General features: G+C 41.1%; 2 protein-coding genes across 8 annotated transcripts; both read right to left on the bottom strand.

The window, feature by feature from the left end:
• Window positions 1–880: 880 nt before the first annotated feature.
• Window positions 881–12,331, bottom strand: LOC111253265 (uncharacterized). 2 transcript variants are annotated; one of them, XM_086973872.1, is made up of 7 exons: window positions 9,711–12,331; window positions 5,705–5,984; window positions 5,251–5,361; window positions 4,542–4,647; window positions 3,867–3,976; window positions 3,114–3,287; window positions 881–2,729 (listed from the first exon to the last, which is right to left on the bottom strand). In XM_086973872.1, the coding sequence occupies exons 2-7, from the start codon at window positions 5,915–5,917 to the stop codon at window positions 2,547–2,549; spliced, it is 897 nt and encodes a 298-aa protein (XP_086829998.1). In that variant the 5' UTR covers window positions 5,918–5,984; window positions 9,711–12,331; the 3' UTR covers window positions 881–2,546. The 2 variants fall into 2 exon arrangements, with proteins under 2 accessions (XP_086829998.1, XP_022668160.1); XM_022812425.2 differs by having other exon boundaries at window positions 5,251–5,340; window positions 9,711–12,175.
• A 6,299-nt stretch (window positions 12,332–18,630) lies between these two features.
• Aplip1 (JNK-interacting protein Aplip1) lies at window positions 18,631–27,751 on the bottom strand. Of its 6 annotated transcripts, none has more exons than XM_022812422.2 (12): window positions 27,657–27,751; window positions 25,993–26,104; window positions 24,643–24,974; window positions 24,309–24,435; window positions 23,129–23,439; window positions 22,727–22,799; window positions 22,359–22,471; window positions 22,088–22,182; window positions 21,539–21,754; window positions 21,277–21,348; window positions 20,998–21,059; window positions 18,631–20,818 (listed from the first exon to the last, which is right to left on the bottom strand). In XM_022812422.2, the coding sequence occupies exons 2-12, from the start codon at window positions 26,022–26,024 to the stop codon at window positions 20,635–20,637; spliced, it is 1,617 nt and encodes a 538-aa protein (XP_022668157.1). In that variant the 5' UTR covers window positions 26,025–26,104; window positions 27,657–27,751; the 3' UTR covers window positions 18,631–20,634. The 6 variants fall into 6 exon arrangements, with proteins under 6 accessions (XP_022668157.1, XP_086829992.1, XP_022668155.1 ...); XM_086973866.1 differs by lacking the exon at window positions 27,657–27,751 and adding an exon at window positions 26,698–27,615; XM_022812420.2 differs by lacking the exon at window positions 27,657–27,751 and having other exon boundaries at window positions 25,993–26,680.
• Between the last annotated feature and the right edge of the window lie 175 nt (window positions 27,752–27,926).

Genomic DNA, 27,926 nt, shown 5'->3' with positions numbered 1-27,926 from the left:
GTCTTCACAAAAGGACAGACGAAGTTACTACTCCGGACATTGGTACCAGTGCGAAATATAAAGGAGGAATAGCATAAATATTCCCATAAATGTTCCACGCTAGGGCAAAGATAGGGCCAGTTTTTCGATACGCACAGGCGGAGTATAATTGTTGTGCTTAATAACAAACCGTTTATGTGACATTTGTTTAATGTACACTTGCTTCGATTTATAGTACCTTACCTTCATGACAGATGTACTAAGCTAAAATGGGTCTGTACTAAAAAGTCTGTACTGGGCCTTTGTTAAACCCAAAGATGACTTGAGCTTCGTCAGTTATTAAGCTGAGAAATCGCTTGACTCTATAGAGTTAATTTATAGAGGCATAAGCTCTAGTTATTGGCAGAATACATTTCGTAAAATTAGAATACAATTCGTACAATATAGCTGTGCTTGCGTATGACGTATCTGCTAGAAAAGCAAGAAAAACGTGTCTCACGTTTTTTTTTCTAAAAATGCAGTACTGCTTTAAGAATACAGTTATAAAGACAGGTGTTTCACCACAGGCCTGCAAGGCCGTCTCCATTATAAGGAAACGCTTACTAAACTTAAGATCACGCAAGGTGGTCTCGATCCAGCACTGGGCGTCTAAAACAATACTTAACGTATACGGTACGAGACGTTAGAACTTTAAACAGTGGAACTGACTTGAAGAGCCACCTGACATAGGCAAACAGTATCAACTTCTGCAGCAGCTGATCTCTGTGCACCGTATTGGTCTCGATACTATTTTTGTGAAACTTACGCTGGCATAAGCCGATGAGCGCCTGCCTTTGAATTTTTTCATGATGCATTGTTCAGCTGCCTATATCTGGTGACAAACAGTAAAACAACAACGGACTGCAAGATTTAAACGACCACTGGCCGTCTGTATATATCGTTTTATTATAGTATCGTATATTTTACCATTATTTTTTTCATTACGCACTCATTATATAATAGATAATATATTTTATATATATATGGCCCTGCTACCACAATAATTGACAAATAGTTTTGGGTAAATAATAACATCAACGATTCCCTGCATTGGGCAACACCAAATTTAACAACGTCATCACAGAAGAGCAAAAGAACTACTTATAGAGTCGCCTATGTTATATTGTATTATATAATAATATGTGTTCATTTTAACGACTGTTTGACTTATCACATATTGTCACTTTGCTGCGCGTCAAAAACCCAGCGTTCGCCAGCCTAAGGTGGGGTGGCTACCCAAGACATCGTTTAATTTTCTGCCTGAACACTTCTACTTAAGCCACACACGATATTTTGTATTCTGGAGACATGTCTAATGCCACGGTCATCTCGTCTTCTCATCGTTTTTTGTGCCGTTCTTATAAGGGAGATCCAGTAATGTATTTCTCGTCCTCCGCAAGCTGGGAATTGTTTCTGCACTGAAAAGGATCACAGGCAGCGCCACCAGCATTCGGTAAATAGCCTTACCGTAGGTAAGGGTGCCTATTGTCAAGTCTTAGATTAGCGCCATCTGACGTATTCGGGTAGCACTTGATGATTGGTGGCGCTTTCAACATTGGGCATCGAACATGATTGCACAAACATATATAGAAGAAATAAATGAAACCGACAGAAACATTAACAAAAACAAGATGATCAGCAGGATAACAAATCGAGTCTATACAACTTAACTTCGGCTCGTAGTAAAAATCAACTGAAGCATGCGGTAGTACGAGCTTCTGTACAAATATATTTGCACAGAATTGTTTAGTTGTTTTATTGTTTATGAGATGCCCTGTGCTTAAGATAGGTTGTGTTTGCTAATCAAGCCTGTTAATATTTGATTTCTCGGAATTTACTTATCCACAAATCTGTCTAAGTTGTAAAACATTCTAAGAAGCTGGGTTTGTTCAAGCGATATTAGACACTCCTTAATGAGTTCTACTACAAAACAAGTTAATGGAGATCCGCTAATCAAATGCGTAGGTATTCCAAACGAGCCTTCAAGTTTCAGCACGAGCAATATTGCCCTTGTTTTTTGACGGTAAATTACGAGTAGGCCTTCAGGTCAAGCTGCCGAATGCATCAACTTTATAGGTATATAGTCGATTTTTTCGTTCTATGACACTCGATTACGAATGACAGTATGGCTTTAAACCAGCTATAGGAAGTCTGCTTGTTTCTGGGTTTGTCTTTTCCCTTGTTCTCCCGGCACGATAGGGCATCCACGATAAATATATACATATTTTTTTTGTTGTTTTATATTTCTTGTTCTGCATAATATCTATATAAATTTGCGCTTTGGTAAACATACTCAATCGCGCAATCTCCAAAGTTATATATAAGTTGATGTATAACAATGTTACGTGTCCTCCGACAACACACGCCTCGGTTTCATACACCGACTCACCATTCTATTTTGTTTCGAACACGAAAATCCCAAACAACCCCAGTTCACTTCACCGACGTTGTATTTCCAGCTTTTTTTAGTCAATCGCTTTTACATAGATGTATTCTAAGAAAAAATAAAAGGCCTATTCGACAGTTAGTTACTCCTGTGGATTTGTTAACAGGTCCATATTGCTGAAGACGTCATCGAACTCGATACCACCTCCAGGCAGGAAATCGTCAGTGAGGGTTCCTGCAGGAGTCGGTGCCGTATTCCCTATCGGCTCGATAGGAGCGCTCTGACTTCGAAGCCGCTGAGCGAACTCCTGTGTCTCGCCAAGACCCTGAAATATCAAAAACAGCCGAGCCGTTCTAGGTTCTGCGTCCTGTCTTCCTAATGTTACTATAGATAGAACTTATCTACAGTTAAGAAGAAGGTGGTCAGGAAATATAAATCGTTATTAAGTCTGCCGATGGTGGTAAGAGTAGTCGAACTTAACAGCGTACAGTTATCTGTGTTTCTTCAAACATCAAAGGACATAGTTTCTGAGAAGTCCGCAGCGCAAAGCGCAATGATAATATACTGGCAATGGTTAACGTCGTTTCTTGAGTTTGAACAAAAAAAAAAAAACAAAAAAGCGGTGCTTTAGTATAACTAATTTATGTCTAGTTATACTAAACCACCGTAAAATTATTGCACAATGGCACGTTGTGCCTGCATCACTCACCTTGTCCTTTGTCGGATAGTAAGTGAAGACTCCAGGCCCACTCGCTGGTCGTTCTCGTGGAGACGTCGCAACAGATGAGACTCCTGAATCAAGCAAGGCTGCATCTCCGGCAGCGGGCGAGCCCGGCGAATATTCATCCAGCAAAAGGCGAAGTTGCGAAATTCGTTTCGACGACTACAATAGTAGGTAGACATGGCATTTAAGTAAAATATTCACTTAGTAGGTCGAATTTGCTACCTATGTACAATAGAAGAAGTAAGAAATTGCAGTAGCTACTTTGAAGTCAACTCCCAATGATATCCATTCATCAACCATTTCTACGGTCTGCCGGTAATAAAATGAACAGAAAAGAGTGGCCGAATTCTCGGAGATATTTATCACGATATAAAAATCATACTAATAGGTCGAGGAGAACCCCAATCTAATGATCCGCTGACATAAGCTTTTATCCCTTAAGCAGCACGTGGTACCGCTTAACAAACACAAGTTCGAATGATGAAAAAAAAAGACAGAACAATTTCGAAATTCCCGCAAACGGACTTAAAATGCTGAACGCAAACTAACACTTTATACAGGATGCTCAAGAAACGTCTATTTTCTTCTTCTATTATAAAATATACGTTATTATCTGAAGATTTATCTACTAGAAGAGTTAAACTTTATTTAGTTTCCTATAAAATTTGTACATCTTTATAGATAATGGTCTTTTTTCAGTAATCGCTTCTACACGACGCGCTGAATAGGATCGCGTACTTGATTCTGGTTTTGTTCCGTGCAGACCCCGGGCGTTTCCAAATTAATGGTTGAAGGGGACTCCGATTTAACCTTTTTTGACAAGCCAGAATAACAGTAGCGACTGTTACCTGAAAAATAAATACAAATATCAAAAAATTGATTGAAATCAATTTCCTTGAAAGATTCTAACGGCTTAGTAAGAGGTGCAGAAACTTGGATGATGGTTAATTTTTATTAGCATATTAGGATAATTTATAGCTAACTAGAAGCTATTCTTCAATTGAACAGCGACACCCTTGAAACAGGACGAACATCACTTACACTAAATCTGAGACGTTTAAGATATACAGGGTTTTCAAAAATGATTTTTCCTTTTATCACGTATTCTCACGTTCCATATTTCTTCGAAAAAAAAAAAAAAAAAAAAAAAAACGCATGAAACATTATAAATAAATTGTGCCTGATTGAAAAGCTCTCTAGGCTTTTACGCCTAGAAAAGGCGGTCTGCATGAAGGTAGATGAGTTTATTATAATAAACGCTTCGATGCCGAAAACTTATAACGCGAAGTTATCAATTTTCGCGAGGCAACACTTGCGAATCTTACAGGATCGAATGCACGCATTAACTTAGCAGATTAGCTCCCATAATGTGACCCCAATATAAATGACGTACTTTGTCATAAAAAGTCTTACCTCTTTCACCGAGACGTCGGGCCCTGACACCTGGAAATACATGTTTCATAACCTTGCCAAAATCGGCCGTACATAAGGCTTCTAACGAATGTGCCTCGAAGTATGCCTGGAAACGGGTTTGAGATCCCATGAAAACACGACAAGTCTAATAATCCATAGATATGTTTGTGATAAGCTTTTAATTAATCGGTGAATAATTAAGAGCGATACAATAATAGTAGATTACGCTTTCACTTATGGCAACGGTCCATACATTTAAAACGTTTTTGTTTAATTTGAAATCTAAAAAGTCTGTATTCGTGCAAGTAATATAGAAATAGCCAGCAAAAACCCCATGGCGCCGCGGCAAATATCGATGAATAAGTCATCGTATCCCTCGAACGCAATCGCTTCATTGACCCTTTAGGAAAAAAAATCTAAAAATTCAAGCGCCTATGCTGATAGAAATGTTACGTTTATATATCTAATAACAATTTCGAGGGTTGCAAAAAAATAATGTGTAAAGGAAAGTTAACTCGATTTCTTCGACTGTCCATGGGGGAGGTTGCGCAAAAAAGAACGAAAGAAAATTGTTTTCAACAGCCATGCTATTAGTTAATGATCTGAAAACCACTGGATAGATTCCGTCTTCGCATGAAGTAGCCAAGCTCGTTAGAAATTTAATGGTTCGCACACTCTTCTATTAAAACTCCTGATTCTTTGAAGTTACCTTGTACTCGTTGTAAACTTCCTGTTTCGGCAAAGAGACATCCCGATCCTCTTCGAGGTGGCCCCTAATCCAAGCATATGTATGACCCACCTGAATTGAATGAAAACGGAGCTACATTTTAAACGGTCAAAATCAGAATTCAAGCTTTCGCGTGAGGTTCCTTAGGTACTATATCCAAGCATGGATTGCAGCGAAGCTTAAATCGTCATATTGATGATTTAAGCTTCCCTATAATATTCCACTACGCTGCATTTATGGCGGAAGGAGACTGAGATGTACAGGTCATGAAATTTTAGCTTACAGTTGTAATAAGATAAATGTATGGTTAAAGCAGTGTTGGCACAAGCTAAAAACCTCTCAATAGAAAACTGACATTGTTAGTTTTAAATGTACACCTTTTTTCATAACTTTCCCGACTGTGTATATTAAAGATCAAGTCTTATCTTTTACTCGCCTGTGAGTGTGACTTTTTGCCCAGGAGCGGATAGAAGCTTGCCGGATTGTTCTGCGTGACCTTGGCTCCCCCGGGTAGCCGAAGATATAAGTAGAGTTTCTCAACGTCTGACAATTGTGAGACATCGTTGAGAATTCGTTCGATACGTTCCTTAGCGCCGGCAGATACTAACTGTTGGCCACCTAGCGGGCCCTCAACCTGGCACAAGTCCATGGGTTCGTATGCCTCCTAGCTACACGAAGTAGGTTGGATTGAGCCAGAAACGGCTGCCAATCTGTACCTGTTATAAGATTCGACATGAAATGAACGCGTGACCTTGTAATAATCCATAAGTCTATCTTCGTAGAACAAGTGAAACGTGTTTTTATAAAAGCTGCCAGCTTATATATAAATTTATAAATATATATATATAAGAGCCAAATTCGCCCGCTTAAGTGATTGGCAGCTTTTTATATAATATACATAACTATAATATATATATATATACATACGTTTCTTATAATGTACCTTCTGCTAGGCATTACTTATTTCAGATTAACATGGAAGTAAACGTTAAGGCGAACTAGAAGGATATAACCAATGGGAAACATTGAGGAAAGCAAAACTCGGGAAAAGATTTCGCTAACAAAGCTTGAGAAGTCGTGCCAACATTTCCTCTCTGATGTGTGATCGGTATAATTTGATACACCTATGAAGATGTCTGATGAAGGCGCTCAGCCTAACATAGCTAGGAAATTACCATCTGTACATTTCAGTTTTCGGTGTGACTGCTCTAAGGCTAATGCTATCACCCATCTCGCGACGGCTGACATTCAGAGCGAGTGAATAAGCCATTTATCTTTACGATAAACTACGGGGATTACTTGTTGGCATAACAAGACAACGGCCTGTCAAGCGACGTCATCCGCCTTTTTTGTTTTGAAGCCAGAAACCTGTAGTCGAGTTGGGTGATTTCATGTCGCTGCTAAAAGAAATGACCAGGTACAGCTCCTGCATATTGCTAGCCCAAGAGGCTAGCTCTCTTAAGTGACTCGAAGATCCCAACGATCGTTGTCATTTTTTTGTTGCTTAGCTCTTGCTTCTCTGAATCGATACTCTCGCACTTCTTTTAGGGAAGACTATTGGAAGTCACTGAAGTTCCGTATTCATTTGCGTATGTTAAATCTACATGGCGTTTTCTTTCTAGTAGGAAATTTAAGAGATGTCACGCATCGGGTGAGGCCTAATTAACTATTCGGAAACAAATGCACGTGTAGCTTTTTATATGATAAAAGAATTGAAACAAAGTCTCCAGGGCAGATAGATTTTTCTAACTTCAAATGCGTGAAGAGCCTTCAAAGTTAATAGATCACAGTTGTTTGACGGCGAATATGAAGTTACCGGAGAGGCGTAGAGAGAGGAGCAGCGCACGTATCGGCGCAGCAAATTTGTGCATTATTGATAAACATGATTCATTAAAGTAACGAGTCAGTTTTGACGCATTATTAAGGATCTTCGATGATTCCTGACTTTAGAGGCATAGCGAGAGAACAAGGTCGTCCGTGCCTGCGCGAAGGGCAGGCTCAACATCCACACTTAAGAGAAAGGGCTTTCTCATGTCCTGACATTCACTATCATCGGTGATGTGAAACAAACTGCGCCTAGATTGACTGACGCATTCGAAGTGTTTTGGTGCTTCAATCGCAGCGAACAATTTGAAAGCACTTTAACTTCTAGTTAGCTCGGAAGCTTAAATTATCGCAAAACCATGTCTGGTACATAGGCTCCATATTTTCTTGGCGTGTTATCTCAGTACCTCCGTTTATTTGCTAAGACTTTGAATTTCATACAGGTTATTCACCGACCGAACTTCGAGGTTATACTTCACTCCCCAACCTGGCTGGAGAAAGCTGGAGAAAGCTAATTAATTTGCTATTGGCCTGTTTTCTATTATACTATTAATTTCCCGGTGTTAGTGGTTTAGCTTTTATACTTGACCGCGATCTCCCCGTGCCCTGATTAACGCTATTCAAGACTAACGATTATGTTCGGAGTACCCATCTGTAAGGTATCATAATCAAGGTAGAATGCAGGACAAATTGTGAACATGAAAGCGCTAAAAAAACCATAGACGACACTGACGGTTCTTCAAGATAGCCAGCAAACGTTACGTTAAATATTGTTTCAAGAAGAGGCTACATTTACTCTCATTATTTTGTCGTTTTATATACATATATATATATATATATATATATATATATATATAGCGCGAATGCCAGTCCCATGGAGAGCACCTCCTTCACTGCGAGGCCTACCTTTGCACATACTGTCAATGTTACTGCCGCAACATTGATATCAGTGCGAAATGTACCGAACACTTATACACCATACGGTTAGAATTGTTAGGCCCATTCGTTGTTTTACGATGAAAAAAGCTGCTGAATACCTCTCAGTATAGAAACTATCGTGTGACTGCGGACCCTGCGTTGGTTCGTAAGGTGTCGGAGGCAGTTGGTTAGCAACGGCGAATATCGGCCGACGGTCAGAGACCGTTCGACAGGCTTGCATTCGCATAGGAAAAGAGGCCGCCACAGAGGGAAAAAAAGGTCTGAATATGATATACCGGTACAAATGTGTTATTCTAATTGCAGCAGCGTTGTAAGGAAAGCGTACGCTATAATGCTAAGACGCGGATGGAGCTATACAGTTCCCGTGGAAGTAGAAGTCAAGGAAAAACCAGCGGAAGGTATGATGGTGATTTTGATGACTCATTATGTTTCGTATAAGCGATTTTGCTAGCTAGTTGTGTATTCTTCGTTTTACAGCTTTATTTTTTAGTTATTGGTGTATTGTTTTGTTCGTCGTACAAGTCTTACATGTAATCAACTCATTGCTTTTGACGTAAATACGACCAGTTAGAACCGACATTGTTTCGTTGTCGATAAACATCGCGTTCTATTAACCGACAAGTTGCCAGTTGGGTTACCGGCTAACGCGATAAATAATGAACAGCCACAACGGAGAATTCGCAAGTTTTGCGCGTCGTTAATGTGTGAATAGGCTTCAGCGTAATAGAAACATTGAGCTTCACGATGAGGCGAAGAAAGAAGGTAGCACAGTTATACTGTCGAGTGACCCCGCTGTAAAATCATTGCAAGAACGAGTGTAAGGAGGCCGCGGCATGACACGTCATCCCTCTGGCCTTACGCAACAAACTTATGCCCATACACAACGGCTACAGGTAAACGAACAGCGAAGGCTAGATAGCCAACTTACGGTAGAAAAGGCGTCCGCGGTACATATGCTCAATCAGCCAACCAACGTTTGAAAGCCCATATTAGAATAAGTGTGTTAAAATGAACCAGACAGCAACATGTACGAGGAGTCCTCAGTCACTCACTTAGACTTATAATATAATCAGCTACAGCAACAGTCGAAGGCGGCTCGATATTGAAAGCCTGCGCAAGCGATAACTTACCTATGGCCTAACAGATTTTACTGAGGGGGCAAAATCGCTCGTATGCCTACGCGAAAATGAAGAGGGAATAATAACAAACAAAACGACTAACGGCAGGGCAAAGTCGACAAACGAAGTTCAATTGAATCGCTTGATGCATGTATCTAATTCGAGTGATTCCATGATTGCTAAAAGCGTTTTGCGCGCTGACATAATTGTGGTCACGTTGTGGCCGATAAAAGTACTGACCAAACGGTACCAAGTGAAATAGTAACATTTTTTTTCGGATGTATCAAATAAAATACGTAAACATGTGGTAAGGCAAAAGTTACTTGACACTGAAACTGTTTGTTCTACATCTATATTCTGTTCGCTTAGTCATTAGCGGCTCGCCCTCTTTTATTGCTCACGGCGCCGTTTTCAAATCGTTTACTGAACAGTCCCATTGCTGTCTTCCCAGCCTCTCCCTATATGCTCCTGTCAAGCAAGACGATAGATATATAATTGATTCGATTCAAGTCAACCTATTATTATTATTATTATCGTTATTAATTCGTTCACACAACTCACCTAGTTGGACCGCGCACTTTCGCGGCAGCTGCTTTTTTACCGATCCTTGGTTTTTCTCGGGGTGCCTTCTTTTCTGGCCGACTACTCTCGAAAGTTTATAGCAAGCCTTCGCGTCTCCTAGTTTCGCCTCAGTTCAGACTGCTGCCCCGACCGCCGCCGTCGTTTTATCTGGCTGGCGTGCTGGTTATCTGTGAATGTGTGCTTATTTTCTGTTGTTTTGTCGGTTGTCGATTGCCGTCCTCCGTTCTGTCCGGGTTGGCCAAAGCCCGTTGCCAGCGAGCCTACAGGAGATGGTCCTGCAGCTACGGACTTTTGCCAGTCAGCGATCTATTCTCGGGATGGAACTGCTGGTAAAGACGGAAGCTTGCGTTACTGGCAGTAATGGGAAGGTCGTGGAGTGCTCTGACAGATTGATTCGATCGATGAAGAAAATGGTCGCATCGAACGGTCGCTACAACTACGGTCGCTGATGTTACTCCTGCTGTTACGGCGGCGATTGGTGTTTCTTGAACGTTCATCACACGTCCCGTCTCAGCGAGCCCGGCTTCAGGACGTCATCTGGCTAACTTGCTTCTAGCCTGACAATGCTACACCACTTCAATTTATGACAACTCTAGCGGTAGTTGTAGAAGCAGTTCCACTCTGACGTAATAACGTCTAGCGGCGGTTCCGGACGTAAAAGTCGAAAAGGCATTCGCTCCGTCGCGGGTTCGTTCTGTGGCTGGCGTAATGGGATCGTTAATATCGAGGTCTGGATAACTGATTCACTGCCTGATTGTCTGGCTGAACTCACTGCCGGTGCCGATCGCCCAATTGTAGTTGGTCGATGGGTACATATTCGGTGATCCGTGGCTGGCTGAAACGACTGAATTTCAATCGGGTTCAGCTTTAGGCGAGGCAAGTGGCCGGTCGAATTCGCCAGTATCTTCGTCTACTGCAACCGTTGCCAGAATGAACGGGCAAGCGACACGGTGATGGGATCACCTGTAGCGTCGGCACAAGTCGTTTTCTCTCAAACTCGCGCGTTCTATACTACTTGAACAGTTTGTTAATAGCTGCAATTATTTACACAGTAGTGCCTAGTACTATTAACTAGCACAGCTGATAGCCACAGCTGATGGCAGTGTTGCTAATGGCAGCTACTAGGTGGCAGTTGGAGCTCACTGTTGCGTGATTTTCCGCTCCTAGCCCCTCATTCTTCGCGGTCGATCTTGCGTAGATGATACATTTTGATTGTCTGACGCTGGCAATAGTTATCGGCGATAATGTGAGCTCGTTTCGGTAAACTGTGTGAAGCTCAATGTTAACGTTTAGACTCACTCGGTGACTAGCTGATCAGTATAGTTACCAACTGGGGTCCATCTACAGCGTCTGAACTCAACTAATCGAAGAACTCCCGGTAGACATCTTTAGCCTGGCTAACGCTGGTCGTCAACCTCGATGTTTACCTATTCGCCGGTTAGGTTACGTTGGAGTTGACGTTGACCGGCGTTAGCAAACAACTCGCTCGTTGGCTGGCGGACACAGTTGCTCGCTATCTGGACGCTTAAGCAGGTCCAACGCTCGGGTAGTTGGACGATGTTTGCTTCCTGCCTGCCAGAACGGCTAGCAGTTTCCTGAGCGGCTGTTCGCTGGCCGTGAACTTGGCAGTGGCGGCGGCGACAGCAGCGGCTGCAACGGTGGCCGCAGCACGTCAGCTGCAGCCAGGAGCGTAAAAGGAGACCAAGCGGTTAGTGGTTTGCTAAGATTAGCGCTGATCAAGCCCTGCCGAGCTGATACGTGCCGGTACGTCCACTTTTTTGTGTCTATCGCGTTCGGCGTCTAAGATAAACCTATGATGACTACGCTAACCTATAACACATTGTCACTGCCACGCGTCTTCACTCCTATATGAACATCTATCAGCTGATGCGCACACTCACACGCACTCACTCGCTCGCTCACTCACTCACTCACTCACTCACTCACTCACTCACACACACACACACACACAGGCACATACAGACACACGCGCACCCACACACACACTCACACACACACACGCACACCCACACACAGCCACAGACACGCACACACGCACCCACACGCACACGCTCGCACGGACGCACAGGGTGCATACGCCGACATACGCGCGAGCAGTCACTACTGGCACAGAGCGACTTTGGCCAGCGTTGAGTTTATTTCAAGTCTACTGCTACGGCTGGGTGGATTGGCCTGTACTGGCGGTGGCCGTGTGAAACCCGCCTCCGCCGCCATAGCGGTCGCTTCCGTGTATCATGTGTGTCAGACATCGAGCGTTACCAGCCACTGGCTGGTTCTAGAGAAAGGGCGACCTTGAATGCGCGCAGAGGGTTGGCGGATACCGTTCACACACAGAAATACACGCCAGCTCATACGCGCTCACACCGTAGAAAGTGGAACGACAGGGAGAACAACTCTAGACAGGACTCACTATCCCAGTTGCCGTATAAGCGGCAAACGACAAGTAAGCTGTCGACTCGAGCATGGTTTGGAGGAAGGGTATCTGTCAGTTGGTCGGTCGGTCGGTCGGTTGGTCGGTCGGTCGGTCGGTCGGTCGGTCGGTCCGTCCGTCCGTCCGTCCATCTATTTCGATGCCTGCCAGATTGTTTGCTTGTATACGCACTAGGATAGTAGCGCCCTGCTACTGGAAGCACTAGTCGGTCGATGTATCACGGAGGTCGATACAGACGAGGCAAACTATGGTGACTCTGGTTCTGTCCGAACGCACGGCGAGGGTAACGCCTGCCACTGGCACCGCGAGCGCGAATGACGGCAGCGTCGATACAGGGACCACGCACAAACAAACCTACGATGCGCTCGATATAGGAGGGAGGCCTATGCGCTATGTGTGACGAACAAGGTGAGATGCGAAAGAACGGAAAAAATGTATGGAGAAATCTTTGGCCATCACACAGATAGACAGGAAGTCAAACGACAACCGACCAATTTGATGACATTATTAATGATTATATGTATGGCGTACGTAAAAGTGAACCAGCGGGCAAAGTTTAACTGTCAGATGACTGCAACGTTCAAATGTTGTGCGAGTGCAGCGCGATCGTGTCTGCCCAAAACGCACAAGCAGTTATCTATAATGCTGGGTAATCACTCGGTGATCTTTGACATCAATGGAATATACCGATTACTGACAACACGAAATTGGGGAGCTTCAATAATTCCAAACAACTCCGGTTAATTACTGTTAGAGTCTGAGCTTGTGTACGCGGGGATTCCCATTCAAAGGATGGAGTCAGTTCGCTACCATAGCCATATTGCTACTATTTCATAATTATAGTACTGTGTGAAAGACTTTTACCACAACGACGATGACGACAACAAATATCTAGAAAAAAAAAAAAAAAGAAAAGCTACAGAACTCATCGAGAAGCCAACCTCTCACGACAGTTTCAGAAACGTATAGAAGTAGTTTTCATTGATGCTACCTCTACCACTTCAGCCACCGTTGTTAAAAATAAGCCGACAACGCATGCTATGCAAAGTTACCAGCGGATTCGATTATCGATTAACGTCGTACATAAGCATCCCCAAACAGGCAGCGACCCGGCAAAGCCTGTACCTAAACGGCAAGACCGAGTTAGAGAGATGAACGGAGAGGGCGTTACTGTTGCAACAATCATACCATCAGCAACATGATCACAATCATCAGTCATATACTCGTCATCAAGGATATCGTCACTGTTGAGGAGGGCGTTGCAGGTGGGACAGGACATTTCCGAGTAGGTAGAGCGAAACCATTGATTTTGAGTTTGTAATTGTGTAAAATTGCAATAGAAAAACTACAGTTGGAATGAGAAGGAAAGGGAGATCAACAAATGCCCGATGCGACTCAGCGGCGAGCAGTCTTTCACTTACGGACGTGCTTATGACGGCGTCGTTAACACCGGATTTTGAGGCTATTTACATAGTGCTCACCGATGCTTAATGAGCTCGAAAGTAATTTGTTTGTATAGTTTATGGTTAGATGTTTCTAGTTGCTCCCAGATATTTTAATATATGATGGAGAAGGTGTGATTGGAAGGGTAGCCCATTCTTCAGGACTATGCAGTTTTTTGCTAGGTATAAAATAATCTGCTCTTCAACCCCATTCTGTGGTCGATCACTTTCGTCACCCAAAAATATCACTTAAAGGTCTTCTATATGTTAAACAGAGACAGAATCAGGATGCACACGAATCTAAAGAAAAGTCACATCATTTGCACCTGCTTGTGCAGACGATAGCCGCAGCTCTTCAGAACAAAACGGAGTTACATATATAACTCTTCGGTACTGCACCTTCCGTTAAAAATAAGAATACTTTTAAATCCTCGGCAAAAACATCCGAAGCCTAAACATACTTGGCAATCGCGATAAATGCCTAAGTCGAAGAAGGCCAGGCTATTCTTCTCTAACGGATTATCATTTCAGGTCATATCAGAGGTTTGCATTCTCCTCTAATACACAATTAACGTCAAAAAGCCAGGATCGTCAACCGTGAAACGAATGCGATAATTTCAGATACATAGACGGCCGGCTTCTTGTCCTGTGGTCTCTAACTTGTAGCTGATTGTATATCTAGACTGTGAACTCCATAAATCGAAAACATTAGGTCTGCAGCATTACTTTAATTGCGACTGGTAACCTACTTCCGGAAAGGTCGTAATTAATATTTGTTGGGACTAAAGGTGCTAAGTTCCGTATTAAAACCATGTGGGGACATCGCGAGATGTGGTTCGTACGCTTTCCCGTATCTGATGAAAATGTGGTTTATGATGCAATCCGCGCACTGCGTAGCCAGTTAAAACACGGCAGTTCAGTGCCGATCATGCGCATACACCGCAAATTCGCCCTTAACGGCTGCGAGGTGCTCTTCAAAATATAGTAAGATTCTCAATAAGTTTTCAGTTTTCGACGAACAGGAACGTCTCCGTGAGGAAGTACACTAGGCCCCTTTTTTCTATCGCGCAAGGGAGCACTAGGACACGCTTGCTATATACAGCTTTGAGTCGATCCATACGTTTCAGTTTGGAGAACAGGTGAGCCTCCCATGTGTTTTTAATGTCGAGGGCAGTTTTGGGGCGGTAAAGATCGACAGAGGATAAACATTTTTTTACGGTTCACATCGCTACTTTTGCTTTTGCAATACTCTGCTATATATATAACAAAAAGCTTTTACTATTGAACAAACAAAGCAGCCTTAGCAGAAGGAACCATTCACATAAAAAAAGAGCAAGCCAGCTTTAGGCAGCTGGCTGTCGCTTTGCGACCCAGCTCGAGCGGCGACTTGCTTCTACGGTTTGAAACGGATGGATTGTCTCCGAGTTTTCGGAAACAATTCAATCACCCCTTTAGAACTTCATTGCCGCTGTCTTCGGCAGGTTCACGATTGAGCCAATATCTGCTCAGGTCACACGTAGTCTGACCAACGCGTGCGAACCTGGTTGCTTCTACTGGATAACCAGGTCGTTGACAAGCTAGGTTACTTTGACACGGTTTCTACGCCTTCGGGCACTCGCTGGTATCTACTTCACAAGCACCAAGAAGAGTAGGGCTGAAGTTACCTTCCTGGGTTAGACCTATGGTTTTATGCGATTTTTCTGCAACATATATATTAGAAGCCGATTTAGCCAGAGCGTCTTTGATAAATACTGACACAGCCCTACACGCCCTCATATTTCATCGATGATGTCGATTCCTTTCTGCTCCTTCAACGTGACGCCGATTATCTAGAGGAAAAAAAAGGTCTCATCGTAACGAGGAACGTCAGCAGTTTATAATACATAGTCTTCCTGGTAATGACGCGACATAACGTCGGAAATACAGCGTTTCCTTTATTTTTTAGCCTAGCTAGAAGCATGGTCTTCGACCACTGAGCAGAGTATTCATATGAAATATTTGTTTCTTGATTTTGCGCCTTCAATTCATTATTATTAATAATACTGAGAAAAGGTTCTACGCTCTTCATGAAGATTATCCTGTAAAAAGAGATAGATTCGGCTATGCTGAAATATCCTCTAGTGTTTTGAATGAGTCCTTCCGTAATAGCGAAAACAAAGCGACGCAGAAATGAGAAGAGAACATTTTTACCTGCACGATTAGCGCGTTAGGTTAGTAGTGCTATCATTATTGTGATGATGATTATCATCGCTACATGGTGAGGATTGAAACCTCTTAGGACCGATAACCCCGCAACGGACAATAATGCCCGCCCTGGGCACTGTAGGAACCACTTTTGAATATGCTACAAGAAGAAAGCACAATACAGGTACAGTATCAAATTAATTCATCAAATGCTTCATGTCTCATGGAAGATCTCGTAGTCGAACTTACGCACAAAGTTTGCTAATGCCAAAGTCTACGTTAGAGCATGGCAGTATTCTCAATGATTCTCAACTCTAGCAGAGAGACTCAAGAGAAGTTTCCTATACAGTAGTAAGTGAGACTTTTTCTTTTGGAAAATAAGTTTTACTCAAATTATAAAATGAGAAACTCTCATCGTAAGTTATGCAAAGCTAAAATGGTATTTTGAATAAATGAAAGCCTTTTTTTTTGTCCTTTTACTTATCGGTCGAGTATGTTCATGCCGAGTACTACCATACGTACATGGACGCAATAAAAGCTGGTGCCTTGACCAGCTGTTTGCTTTATTGCAGCTGAGCATTGCGTATCTTAAGCGAAATAGGTAAGGATTTGTAAGAGTTCATAGCCTAAATATTCTTTCGCGCTGTTCGGTGTAAGACATATATGTTCACGTAATTTTTAACGTAATGTTTTGTATAGGCAAGTAAACTGAAATGACACGTGAACTATTTGTTAATTAAAAAACGGTAAGAACTGGTACGCAACCTTCCCGTCAACCGGACTGTCCTGTCCGCGCTTCGTCAACGAAAATCATTTAATGAAAGATGACCGAACGCAAATTTAGATACGCGCTCGATTCACATACTTTATCTCCTTACAGCATTTGTATAATCGTTATTTACGATCCAGGAAGTCTCCAGACATTTCACTTAGCTTCAATGTTATCATTATCTTGAAGAATTTTCATTTCTTTCTCTATATATGTAGATATATGTGGCAAATCCAGTGGTCTTTGATGTAACTTGCGCTCTACGCGCCACTAACGGACGAAATTCGGCTAATAAATACCCTCGTAAATAAAAAAAAAACTATGGAAACTCGTAGGTCGAGTTCCCCTAGGATATTTTTACAATCGAAAATACTTTTTACAACTTGGACTTTGTCGGCCAAAACTAACACTTCTAACTTATAATCGAAATCGTGAGAGTACAAACTGATTCAAAAATGGGTTGTCATGAATTGGTCCACCAGAAGTGCGTGTGCGATATTCGACGTGCAATTTGCGGAACCTTTGATTACGCAAAACCCTTGTGGAACATATGGCTTTTATAGATAAGACACAGTTCAATCCCTGCCGCTAGGTCGCAAGGGGCCTGGCGAGAGAGTGGAATACTCTAGTGAGTTCGGTCGCAGGGGCGAGCAAGCTTGGCCATAAGGTGACTGTAGTGCTTGAAATGGAGATTGGGGGTATTCATTACTATGAGATATTTGCCAGAAATGAAACAATGAATACAGTTCGTTACTTGCAGATTTTCAAGAAATCCATGAATCATTGGCGAGGCAATCGAATACACGCAGTCTGGGTACTTGCCAGATTTTATCACCACGCTTTAATAACCCCTGGATTGAGTAAACAACTATCGAACGCTCGCTTCAACCTGCTTATTCTTCCGATTTAGGTCCTTTTTTAAGGAGCTTTTCATGTCTTAAAAGAGGCAAAGGGTGGGCAAAACAATTGGTGGGCCAGTATATTCCACTATCGGCTCATTTTCAGATTTACTTCGAAAACATATGGAAAAAGCCACATTTTAGTTCAAATGGTTAGAAAGTTATTTAATTTCAAAGTTTGCCGAGTTCGCTCGTAACAACATATATATATATATATATATATATATATATATGAGTATTGTTGAGTGCGTATATATATAACGCGTTCTTTTGTGTTTATAAATTAATCTTGACTAGCGGATCCACCTAAACTAAGCAACGGAGTAAGCTCAACCTTGTTCATAGTCTATGTACAGGCTTAAGAGGTAAGCGTAATGATTAATCTTATCTGGTATCATCACTACAATGGCAATCCTAGATTATGCCTATTTTAGTAATCTGTCATATCTGTTTTAGGTAGCTCAGGTCAAGATAATGTCCATATCCTATTCTTAACGAAGTATATTAAATTTGTTAGCATAGCGGCACAGTTTCGGAAATGGTCTAAAATAGAGGTTAAAGAAAATGACATGAAAGCCTTGGAGAAGTCATTGGGGCGAAAAGAATAACCATATGTAATTGGATCATTATGACTATGCACTAAAGAACACAATTCCGGAATTATGTTTTCCTTTATCTAATATGTTTGTGTGAGGCTGACAAGTCGTTTTGCCTTAAGTCAACAAACAAAAAAATAATGCCGTAACATACGTATTATCGCTGTTCATTCACCTATCGAAGAATAAAACCTGTATGTGATCCTAAAAATGCATTCCAAAAACGTCCAGTCGATTTTGACCTAGCCAACCTAAAAAAAACCGATGAGACGTCAGCCCTGGGGATCAACCTGAACCTAAATAACGAACAAGCTACTATCTATCTAAATCAAAGTTATCGAAGAGATTCAGTATATATGATTACGGTCGTTACCCAGTGAACAGACGTACCAGTCATCATCACCAGTCAGTCGAGTAGTAAAATCTACCGACTTGTTCGAAAATAGAAAAAAAAAAATTTTTTTGCTTGCTTCTAAATGTCTTTCTCAAAAAAAAAAGCGGACAAAGCATCTCGGTTAATCTTATCGTTTAAGCAGTAATAGTAACACTTCTCGCTATAAAGTTATGTTCATAGTTTATTTGCATTTCTAGTTGGATTAATGGATTACGGGCACCATGATATTTTATAGTAATTTGCCTAATCTTCTTTCTACTCTTCGTTCACAGAAGAAGCTGAAGATCAAAACTGTCGATTTTCTCTATTACTACGCTGCTTGATTCTCACTTGTTGACATAGAAGTCCAGCGCTACCGCACCGCTGATATATATACCACTGCACTATGGACAGCTCAATGTGGCAGGTGGCGTCAGGGTGCGCAACTTTAAGCTAGCGAAGTTGTGATTTTGGTTTCTGGTCAAGAAAAACAAAATGTTTCACTATATATTATAGAAATATGTCTAAATATACTCTAGCACCACTAAAATATATAATCATTAAAGTCTTCCCTTGTGTTAAAGAATGGGGACGAAGGTGTGTGTGCGAAAAACGATTGCCTTAATGTGTCCTGCGGTGTTTAATTTTGAATTTTTTTGAATTTGCCTATTTTGGCGAGCGTCAGCTGACCCTTGAGAAATGTTTATGTTCTGGCTGGTGATTATACGCCTAACTCAGTGTGATTATGGCGACCGTAAGCCTAAATAGCGGACTTTCTTGCAAAAAATTACTGAGTGATTGTGTTAAACATAATTTCAAAGCTGACCAATAATAATGTATGTTTAGCTCATCAGTTACCAAAACACCCCTTAGATCAGTGAAATTAGTCATGGAAAGTAAGCTGCGCGAAATTGCCACAAGGGTGCGAGATTTTACGTCACTTATCCCAGCTATAACAACTGGCTAAAAATACGGCAATATTTTCGTAATGGAGTTCTGAGCCACATGATCATCGTTTTTAATAGAGCAAAAAATAACTAATTGAAAGGTGGCGCAATGTTACGCGCCCTCTCGATATAATATACATAAACGCATTTACGTTCTTTACATTTACACACATTTGTCTTCCAAAAAAAGATTTACGTTTCTAACAACGTATTCGGCACGATTCATTTTAAAGTAGGTACAACAATTCTGTTGGATTGATAAACAGCAGCGTTCCTGTGGTGCCATTCTAGCGAATGTATAATATAGAAAATGCTGCAGGACCCGGCCTTCTTCATCGCAGTATACATACCTCCATGTATTGTTGTTTTTTTACATACGTTGTTCCATTTGATCTTCGGCGACGTATTTATTACAACAAGCTGACCACGGCGTAATATGCAACGTATAATATTCAGTAAGAAATTAACGACCAACTCTACAAAATACGAACTGGACGCAATCGTCTCGACCGTGGCTGTGTTTACCAACGCCGTAGGGTATTTAGGATATCTGGACCAGAATGGCAAAAAGTGGGTTTGGAGATAGAGGTTTCGTACCTTTTTTTACTGGTCCTCCCATTCCTAAATCCTTTTAGCGCGGCCTAGCAGAGTCGAGGTTACAGTATACAAAAGGGACCTAAATTAGTACTAGCTAAGAATGACAACTTACTATAGCGACCGTTGTATGTAGATGTTTAGACAAGGGTGCTTTAAGACTTTAGTTCCATCGTGAGCACCCGAACCTATACGGTATTTCGGTGAGATTCAAAGTCCATAGTACAAAATCACTCTCTACCTGCAGAGCCATTTGGCAAAAAGCAATATGTTTGGATAGCCTAATATGTACTTTTAGAGTGGCCCTTGCCGTTATTTAAATTGTCGCTAACGCTCAAAAGCTGTGTAGTTAATTCTGGGACGTTGTCTAGATGCGCTCAGCTGATGGCTTTATGGACACAACGGCCCCTATTTGATGATGAGCGATGCGTTCACAGGGTTCGTTTGTTATACGATATAGTTTTGACAGTCTTCTCTGTCGTATACAGAGGATCTACGTGCAGTCTCTACTATGTATTATTAAGCACTTTAACATCTTTTTTGTTAAAGTTAAGTTGTTCGTTAAGTTCGGTACAAACGTTAAAATGTTACCAAATTTGGACCTCGTTGCTAAAAATAGTTTTCTTATTTATTGTTGTGGATGCTGTTCATACAGCTGGATCGTCAATGTAGATATCCTCGGTAGGAAATGTGACGTCCATAAATCGGCGATAGAAGCGCTCAAACGCAGCTCTGACTGAGGTAGCGACATCGTGAGCAGTGTCCTCCGCGAAGAAAACATGGCACGCGAAACGGTACAATAACGGATGTTTCGAGATAAATCCCAGATAGCTGAAAAGGCAACGAATAATTGAAAACGAAATACGCGCCACGTTACGATAGTGAGTTTTCTTGGAAATTCGTCTCGTAGACTATTTTCATTAACTTATTGTGCAGATCTGTGCTGTAGCCTTTGTGGATCTTGCGTTTGCTTATAATAGCTGAAGTTGCATAGTACATTTATAGCCTACCGGTGATCGGTGGGATGGTATCCGCAGAAAGTGACGTTCTTCAAAGTGAAGAAATAGTCTTGCTTTTTAGTAGTGGTCCAATCCCGATCCGCGCATACAAAGAGTGTACATTTACGAGACTCGTTGAAAGCATCTATTGGTTAGCGTTCATATGAATAGTACACAATATAGCTATTCGTAGCAAAAAATAGTATAGGTCTGTAGTAGTAGTTTCTAAATATAACGTCATTAAGGCTTATGAAATAACTACCAACGAGAGTTCAGAATATCACGTAATACCTGATTCGTTCGTCGATCAACTATTCTTAAACCTTCCTCGGAGATCTCCAATACACACGAATGCCCAAGCACCTAATCATTGAAAATGTATATCATCACACTGTCAGCCCGCCTAATCCTAAGATGCTCATGATAAAAATTACCATCATCGCTCGAAGTTATGGATTTTTGTAAAAATATTAATTAGCTATTTATTTATACGTTTTCACAGAAATACTGTGATTATTTGTAGCATAACAGAATTTGTGCTACCGATACATGCCTGCTCAATAGAGTTAGACCAGCTTTCCGACTTTGAGCTCTCCACACCTTCTCGTGCTTTAATTTCAGCCTCGATTTCAGCCTGTGTTATGCCAGATTGTTCAGAATCGACTTCCAACGCGGACCCCACTTCTTTCACATATTTTGTTGACAACTTGTTTTCGATACGAGCCCTTAGTTGAGCCCTGTTACCCTCACGAATCAACTTTCGAATTGCCTATTAAGCATGAATTTTTAAAATGCCCGCCTTCGTTAACATTCCAGCGTAACGTAAGGTAAACAAACAAAGATACCTATGATAGTCTAAAGAACTCAATGAGAAATTGTTATAATTTAAAAACAATCGCCGACGTTCACATCGACCAAGTAGGTTAATACGTACATCTACGTGTGAAAATACGCATACAATGGGCTGGGCTGCTGCACTAAGCAATCGGATCTCTTGTGTCAACGTTATATAATAATTCTTTAATAACGAGAAAAGTATACGATTTCCTTTCATAAAATGCCTTAGGAACATAGTGACTTGACAGCGAGAAGTCAAATTTACCTGACACAAAATGTTGTTTCCTCGATGGTTGGAAACTTCGACGCTACCAAGAAAATGAAGCAGGAAACGTTCGCGCCGCAAAACCAATCTGCTGTCTGAAATGCGAATATATCGATATAACAAGTTATCTCACAATAGCGATTATCTTGCCTCAAAGTTCCTTAATAATTTGAGTATTGAAAAAAAAGTATGTGGACTTTCAGTTTCGTGTTTTTCACTATAGACTGCAATGAAAACACCGCTAAGCTTCATTCACAAGCCGCGTGGTCACCTTGACTGAACTCAGAGTAGTCAACATCGGTGATGTAAGCGTGCGGGAACACGCCTTTTCGTCCTGTAGCCAAATTTATTCCTTCGCACCAACTGTCTTCGATAGAACATTCTCTGTCGAAAAGAACATCAAGCAAAAAGGCAGAAACAATTGTTAAGCGTTAACTAGCTGAGTCAAACTCTGTATAGAAATATGCAGAAGGGCAGTTTAATTACTGTATTGCAATTATTGTAAAGCCTTCTTCAAGTTTATCAGTATATTACAACGTAAAGCTGCCCTTTAGCAGTCTACAATAAGTATCAGTATCTGGTTAATGACACATCATAGATAAAATAGTTGATTAGTATTCTAATGGCGACTACACCTACCTTATGACATAAATTGGATCCCCTAAGTCGATAGCCAGCTCATCTCCATGTCTCGGTACAAATCGATGAATTCCTGAAAATCCGCAAAGGGAAATAGAGACATATTGTACCATATTGATAAAGAATACAGCTTATAACCAATTGTCAGTTTAAATCCAATCACGTGCGTTTTCAAAGGTCATTTCCCTTAATTGAATTGTGCGCTGACCCAACATTAGTCTGCAAATCCAACGCATAAACCTGAGTCGTATGCCATTGTGCAGTTTATATTTAAAAAAAAAAAAAAAAAAATTTGGCGTCCAATTTGTTCTTGTCATAGAAACTAATAATAATGGGCTTATTAAATAATGGGCTTATTAGCAACTGGTCAGTTGCAAATAAGGTCTGAAACAAGTTATGTACCGCGATGGGTAGCGTCTGCTATGCAAAGCCGCGCAAGCGGCCCACAGAGGGCGCTGCATGGTGACGACAATGAGGAGCTGGAGTGCCCACTGTCTTTTTCAGGTTCGGGGTCTACCAATATTTTAGAAAGGTTTCTGCAGTTCTCCAAAGCGACAGAGTTTCCTGAAGGCTGCTTTACGACATCTCCGACGTCAATATTTCGTGATGTTTGCTGATCACTGTTCTGCTGAGACGACCTATATTCTTCGCTCCCACAGTTCGTATGGCCTTCCCGGACTGAAGATTTTTCTGTCATAGTGTTTGAGTAGTACCTGTTTTGCATTATCGATACGCACATAATACCGAGTTACATATATAAATATTATATATTATTATATATAAAGTTATATAAATATTTCTACACGCCTGTATCGCAATATAGTGGCCCGTCATCTGTGGAACCGGAGCTACGATTAACTGCAGAGCTACGTGAAACTTGTAAATTGCTAAAGCTGAATTTAAACATGGTGGTCTAGGGCAAACTGATATACGATTTGTCTAAATACATTACAGCCTGATAAACGTAAACAACGGTAAACAGGCGCTTTATAGAGGTAAACGTAGAGCTATCTGAATAGGAATCTAGGTAGGCTAGTACGGGCCCTTAATGAAGAATTGCGCGCTTCTGAACATACAGATTGTGTAAATTTTGAGGAACGATGCTGTGCCATATAATTATTTAGATGTCCTACGAAACGTAGTATGTGTAGTTGTTAAAAATTAAGGCAACAAGCTATTCAGCAATCTATATTCAATTGCTTTTTACCAGATTTGATCACAAATTTTTCATTTCTTTATGCTCTTTTAAAGGTCTTGCGTCATCAGTCCCATTCGTGCCACCCTACTTGAAAGCTTGTCTATAAACCCGCGATGAACTGATTAAATTTTTATTGTCCAGGTCCCTCCTTGAACCTTATCTACGAAACACGAACCGTTTTTTCATGCGATAATTTAGCCTAATATATCATCGTTAAGGCTCTTGTCCTTTAGTAGGCTTTTGGCCTATTAGGCTTCTTTTCCATATGGACGGGACGTCACCGGTCAAAAATTGGTGTTATCTACATACCTAAACGGTTTCCACAAATGTGTACTTCGGCTTCACCATACATACAGTATAGTGTTTGTATCAGAATTCACTAACCGAAACGTTGACCGAGGCTCTTGTCCTGACGTGTCAATTTCCAAATAAAGTTGCGAGGAAAATGGTGTGACGAGTAAGTTTGAGTCAATCGCCTGAAACTCTTCCGCAAGACTCAGTCCTTGCAATGCTGAAAGATCCGAGAACCACATCCGAAAAGCTCAATTAAGATTATAGACAATGCAAACATTAGTAAATCCCTGCATTATCGGCACATATGGTGTCAACTCTCTGCCTGGATAGGATTAATTCTGATAATATAGAAGCTTAACTTAGTTGTGTTCGTCTCACGCGTACTTTTCCTCAAAGGTTCTATCAATGTTGTATGGGTACGTACGTTTTCGATTCTTCGGTATTTCAGGAAGTCTTCGGCGTCGTTTAGGTTTCAGACCAACCTTCAAATCGGGCAGAGTGCGCGAGTTTTGCCCTGTCGGGTGACGCTTGAGGAACTCGGATGGTTCAGTAAAGGACCAAAACATTGGCAGGGTCGGCGGCGCTGTTGCTGCAGGCGCTTCTGCTGATGCTTTTGGCTGCGTCGAACTGGCGCCAGAGCTAATAGCATCAGGGGCTGATCCCGGCCCATTTGCCTTAATGCGCATGCTTTCGACGTCATTGAAACTGGCGACCAGATCTCTTTGGGGGGATAGTGGCGTATCGACCTCGACGAGTCTACGCGAATGGAATGTTATTATCATTATTATTGTGCGGTGGAGAAAGTATTAATCGTTACTTACGTTTGTAAAAGTACATAATCAATTTACTATTTTTTTTTTGTCTATATGTACTGACAATGTGTAAAGGCAGAATCATTAGAGATAGCGTGGTAGACATATTGAAATTGTACACGTGTGAGAAAAACTCTTTTCGAAAACTAATAAATGCAGTGGTCCAAAAGAAATTTAGCTAACGTTATAGATAATATCTGTAATTGTCATGTAGTTTTCGAAATGTATACGGAGATTTCTCTTGATAGTTACTCATATTTGTGATTCATTGTCATTAACAGTGTTCTTAAACATTTAGTTTGCCCGTGTTTCAAGTATCGTTATAAAATGGCGATAATAAAAACGCTCATATCCTACCATTACTAACATATGTGTAGGTGTAATATAACGAATTTTATAGAAATCCGATTTAAAAACGCAAAATCCTTTGAAGAGGGCTCAGAGTTTGGAAATAATTATTGAGTAGTTAATTAGCAGACTATGACGGATAAAAAAGGATTTGAGTCTTGCAGATGTTCATTTTGACCGTTTGGCTTAAAAAAGAAAATTGCAGGTTACAAATGTAAAGTGTAAGTTACATTGATACTTAATAAGTTACGTGGAATAACTTTCCACTCCACGTAACATTAAGTTATTACTTAAATATAACGAAGACTTCTTCTTGCTGCTGCCCACTGCTCGACTGCATACCGGCAATGATATTATCTTATCGACCATGATAAGAATGAAGATTTAATGGTGAAACTTAATGACGTCAAACGTTCTCATAATGAAATTCTAAAAGGGGGTGGCAATTTGTAAATGGTGTTTAATTTATGTGCGACGAATAATTAATGAGCTATAATAAATAGATGCTAGTATTGAAAATATTATTGGTAAAACTAAGGGAATCTCTACCATTTTTATATGTAAGAAGGGGCATAATAGAGGTCGTGAGGTATGGCTTCTGTACCGTTGCTTACCTGTAGCATTGGGTATCCATTTTCGTTAACATCGAGCACGAACTCCGATTTTTAAGATACAGTTCAATCAGCTGTGAGCGATCCGTACTCAGATTCGAGCAGATTATATCAGCTGCCATCGTAATATAATGTTATACTATGAAACGAAAGTGCGATGTTCCTTAAGATGCTAGGACAGTTTCAGTAGCACTTCACGGTATTTTCAGTACCGAAAATTGTTGCACTAAGCCACTCCACCTCAGTATAGACTTCTGCATGAAATTGTGCTAGTTTGAATACATTGCCAAGAGAACTTTATCTGTCACAAAAACCTACCCAGCGAGAAACGCGCTCACCGTGACCCACCCAACTCAGCGAATACAGAAGTACTTTAACTGCTTACATTTTTGCACTGCGTCATCAGTAGCGCTAATAGTTACCACTATACTGAGGGGATTTTCAGATCTAACTGAGAGTGAACGCAATGCACTGCACTGCACGATTAACGTTGGCGCCACCTCTGCAATAACTTAGCCTTGCTTCTAACGCTAACGTGAAAGTGGCCAAGGCCAAAACAGGTCAGACTTTAAAACAGGCACTCGACTCATCGCTAAATAAAGATACGAGCGCACGATCAATGAACTCGAGGGAAGTTAAATGACAGAACTCATACGACGATGCCATGAGGACGTCACCCTTTCGCTCACTTGCTGTCTCCGAACTCACCTCAGAGCTTAGTTCGTTAGAGGCAGGCCTTTAGCGAGTCACCCTGCTTCCATTAGGGCTAACACTATTGCCTATAATGCACAATATTTCAATAATCGTCGTTTAGCTCCGATAAACCAGTGATCACTCATACCGCCGTGTCTGCATGGCTGATGAATGAAATATTTGAATCACGCAAGCCTTAACGAAAGTACCCCAAACGTACACTGCGAAACACTCAATCAAGCCTTGCCGTCGGGCAAATTTTGGACATATTCATACATATTGAAAAGCTAACGTATTTTTCCTTCTAACTGATTCTCTTTCCCGATATTTTTCTTTAACTATCATAAATCTAGGCATTTATTGACAATTATTTAAAGGGTATGTTCTCTGAATGTTATAATTATCGAACGTATTGAACTATTTCAGCCATACAGCAGCGAATGTCATTGATAATATGTATCATATAGAATATTTTACAATTTTGGTATTATCCGTTTTCACCTCTTCAAGATCTTCTCTATACCGATCCACTGTCAATTTTCTGGAGATGGGTATGTACGAAACACGTTTACGCTAATGTATTATTCCAGAGCAAGAACAAAACCCAGAAAGTATACTTGGCGATTTATCCAAAATGTTTAAACGTTAGTTTTAGCTGGCGGGTATACAATAAACCAATGAGTTCAGCCTTTAGAGAGGGTTGCTACGCGGTGGTGAATGAAGATATCCGGGCTTTGAGATTGTTTAACAGCTGCGACCAAAAATCGTAAACTTCAATACCTTATTTCATTAATAGGTCCTCCTGTAATATAATTTGAAACGTAAAAGGAGTGAAGTGTCACATTCAAAATGACATTTTACTTCAATGCCGAATTGAAACAAGAGTTAACTTTGAACATCGATAGCGCGTAAGGTAATTCAGACGTAGATTCAGACGTAGATTCAGACGTAGATTCAGACGTATCTAATCTAACCTCGTTATTCAGTTTCTGGTTGGAGCTCGGTTTCCGCCTCATCATTAGCCAAATCATAAAGTGGCCTATTCTTTGATCCTCTGTCGTCCCGCAGTTGTCTCTCGCCACTAAAGCGCTGCTTTGCGCATGCGTCGCATATCCAATTTGTTTACGGTCTAACAAACTGTGCTCGGGATAAAATCTCGCGTTCATAGGGCCTAGATAAGAGATACTGTTCATTGGCTGTCGAATAAGAATCACTGCAATAGCTATTTGAACACACGCCTTTAC

This window comes from Varroa destructor, unplaced genomic scaffold (assembly GCF_002443255.2).
Source record: "Varroa destructor unplaced genomic scaffold, Vdes_3.0 BEIS01000006.1, whole genome shotgun sequence".
Taxonomy (NCBI): Eukaryota; Metazoa; Arthropoda; class Arachnida; order Mesostigmata; family Varroidae; genus Varroa; species Varroa destructor.
The sequence above is the reverse complement of the archived record's forward strand: the minus strand, read 5'-3'. Positions and strand labels throughout refer to the sequence as shown.

Bases quoted from the DNA above. Each gene is read 5' to 3' on its own strand.
- Aplip1 (XM_022812420.2), bottom strand. From the start codon at position 26,111: ATGGCAGCTGATATAATCTGCTCGAATCTGAGTACGGATCGCTCACAG. The intron at 24,436-24,642 runs GTACGTACCCAT...CGGATCTTTCAG, and splicing joins AATACCGAAGAATCGAAAAC to CATTGCAAGGACTGAGTCTT. The intron at 21,755-22,087 runs GTAAATTTGACT...CATGCTTAATAG, and splicing joins GAAACAACATTTTGTGTCAG to GCAATTCGAAAGTTGATTCG.
- LOC111253265 (XM_086973872.1), bottom strand. From the start codon at position 5,917: ATGGACTTGTGCCAGGTTGAGGGCCCGCTAGGTGGCCAACAGTTAGTA. The intron at 4,648-5,250 runs GTAACTTCAAAG...ACCCGTTTCCAG, and splicing joins AAGTTTACAACGAGTACAAG to GCATACTTCGAGGCACATTC. The intron at 2,730-3,113 runs GTGAGTGATGCA...TTGATATTTCAG, and splicing joins ACTATCCGACAAAGGACAAG to GGTCTTGGCGAGACACAGGA.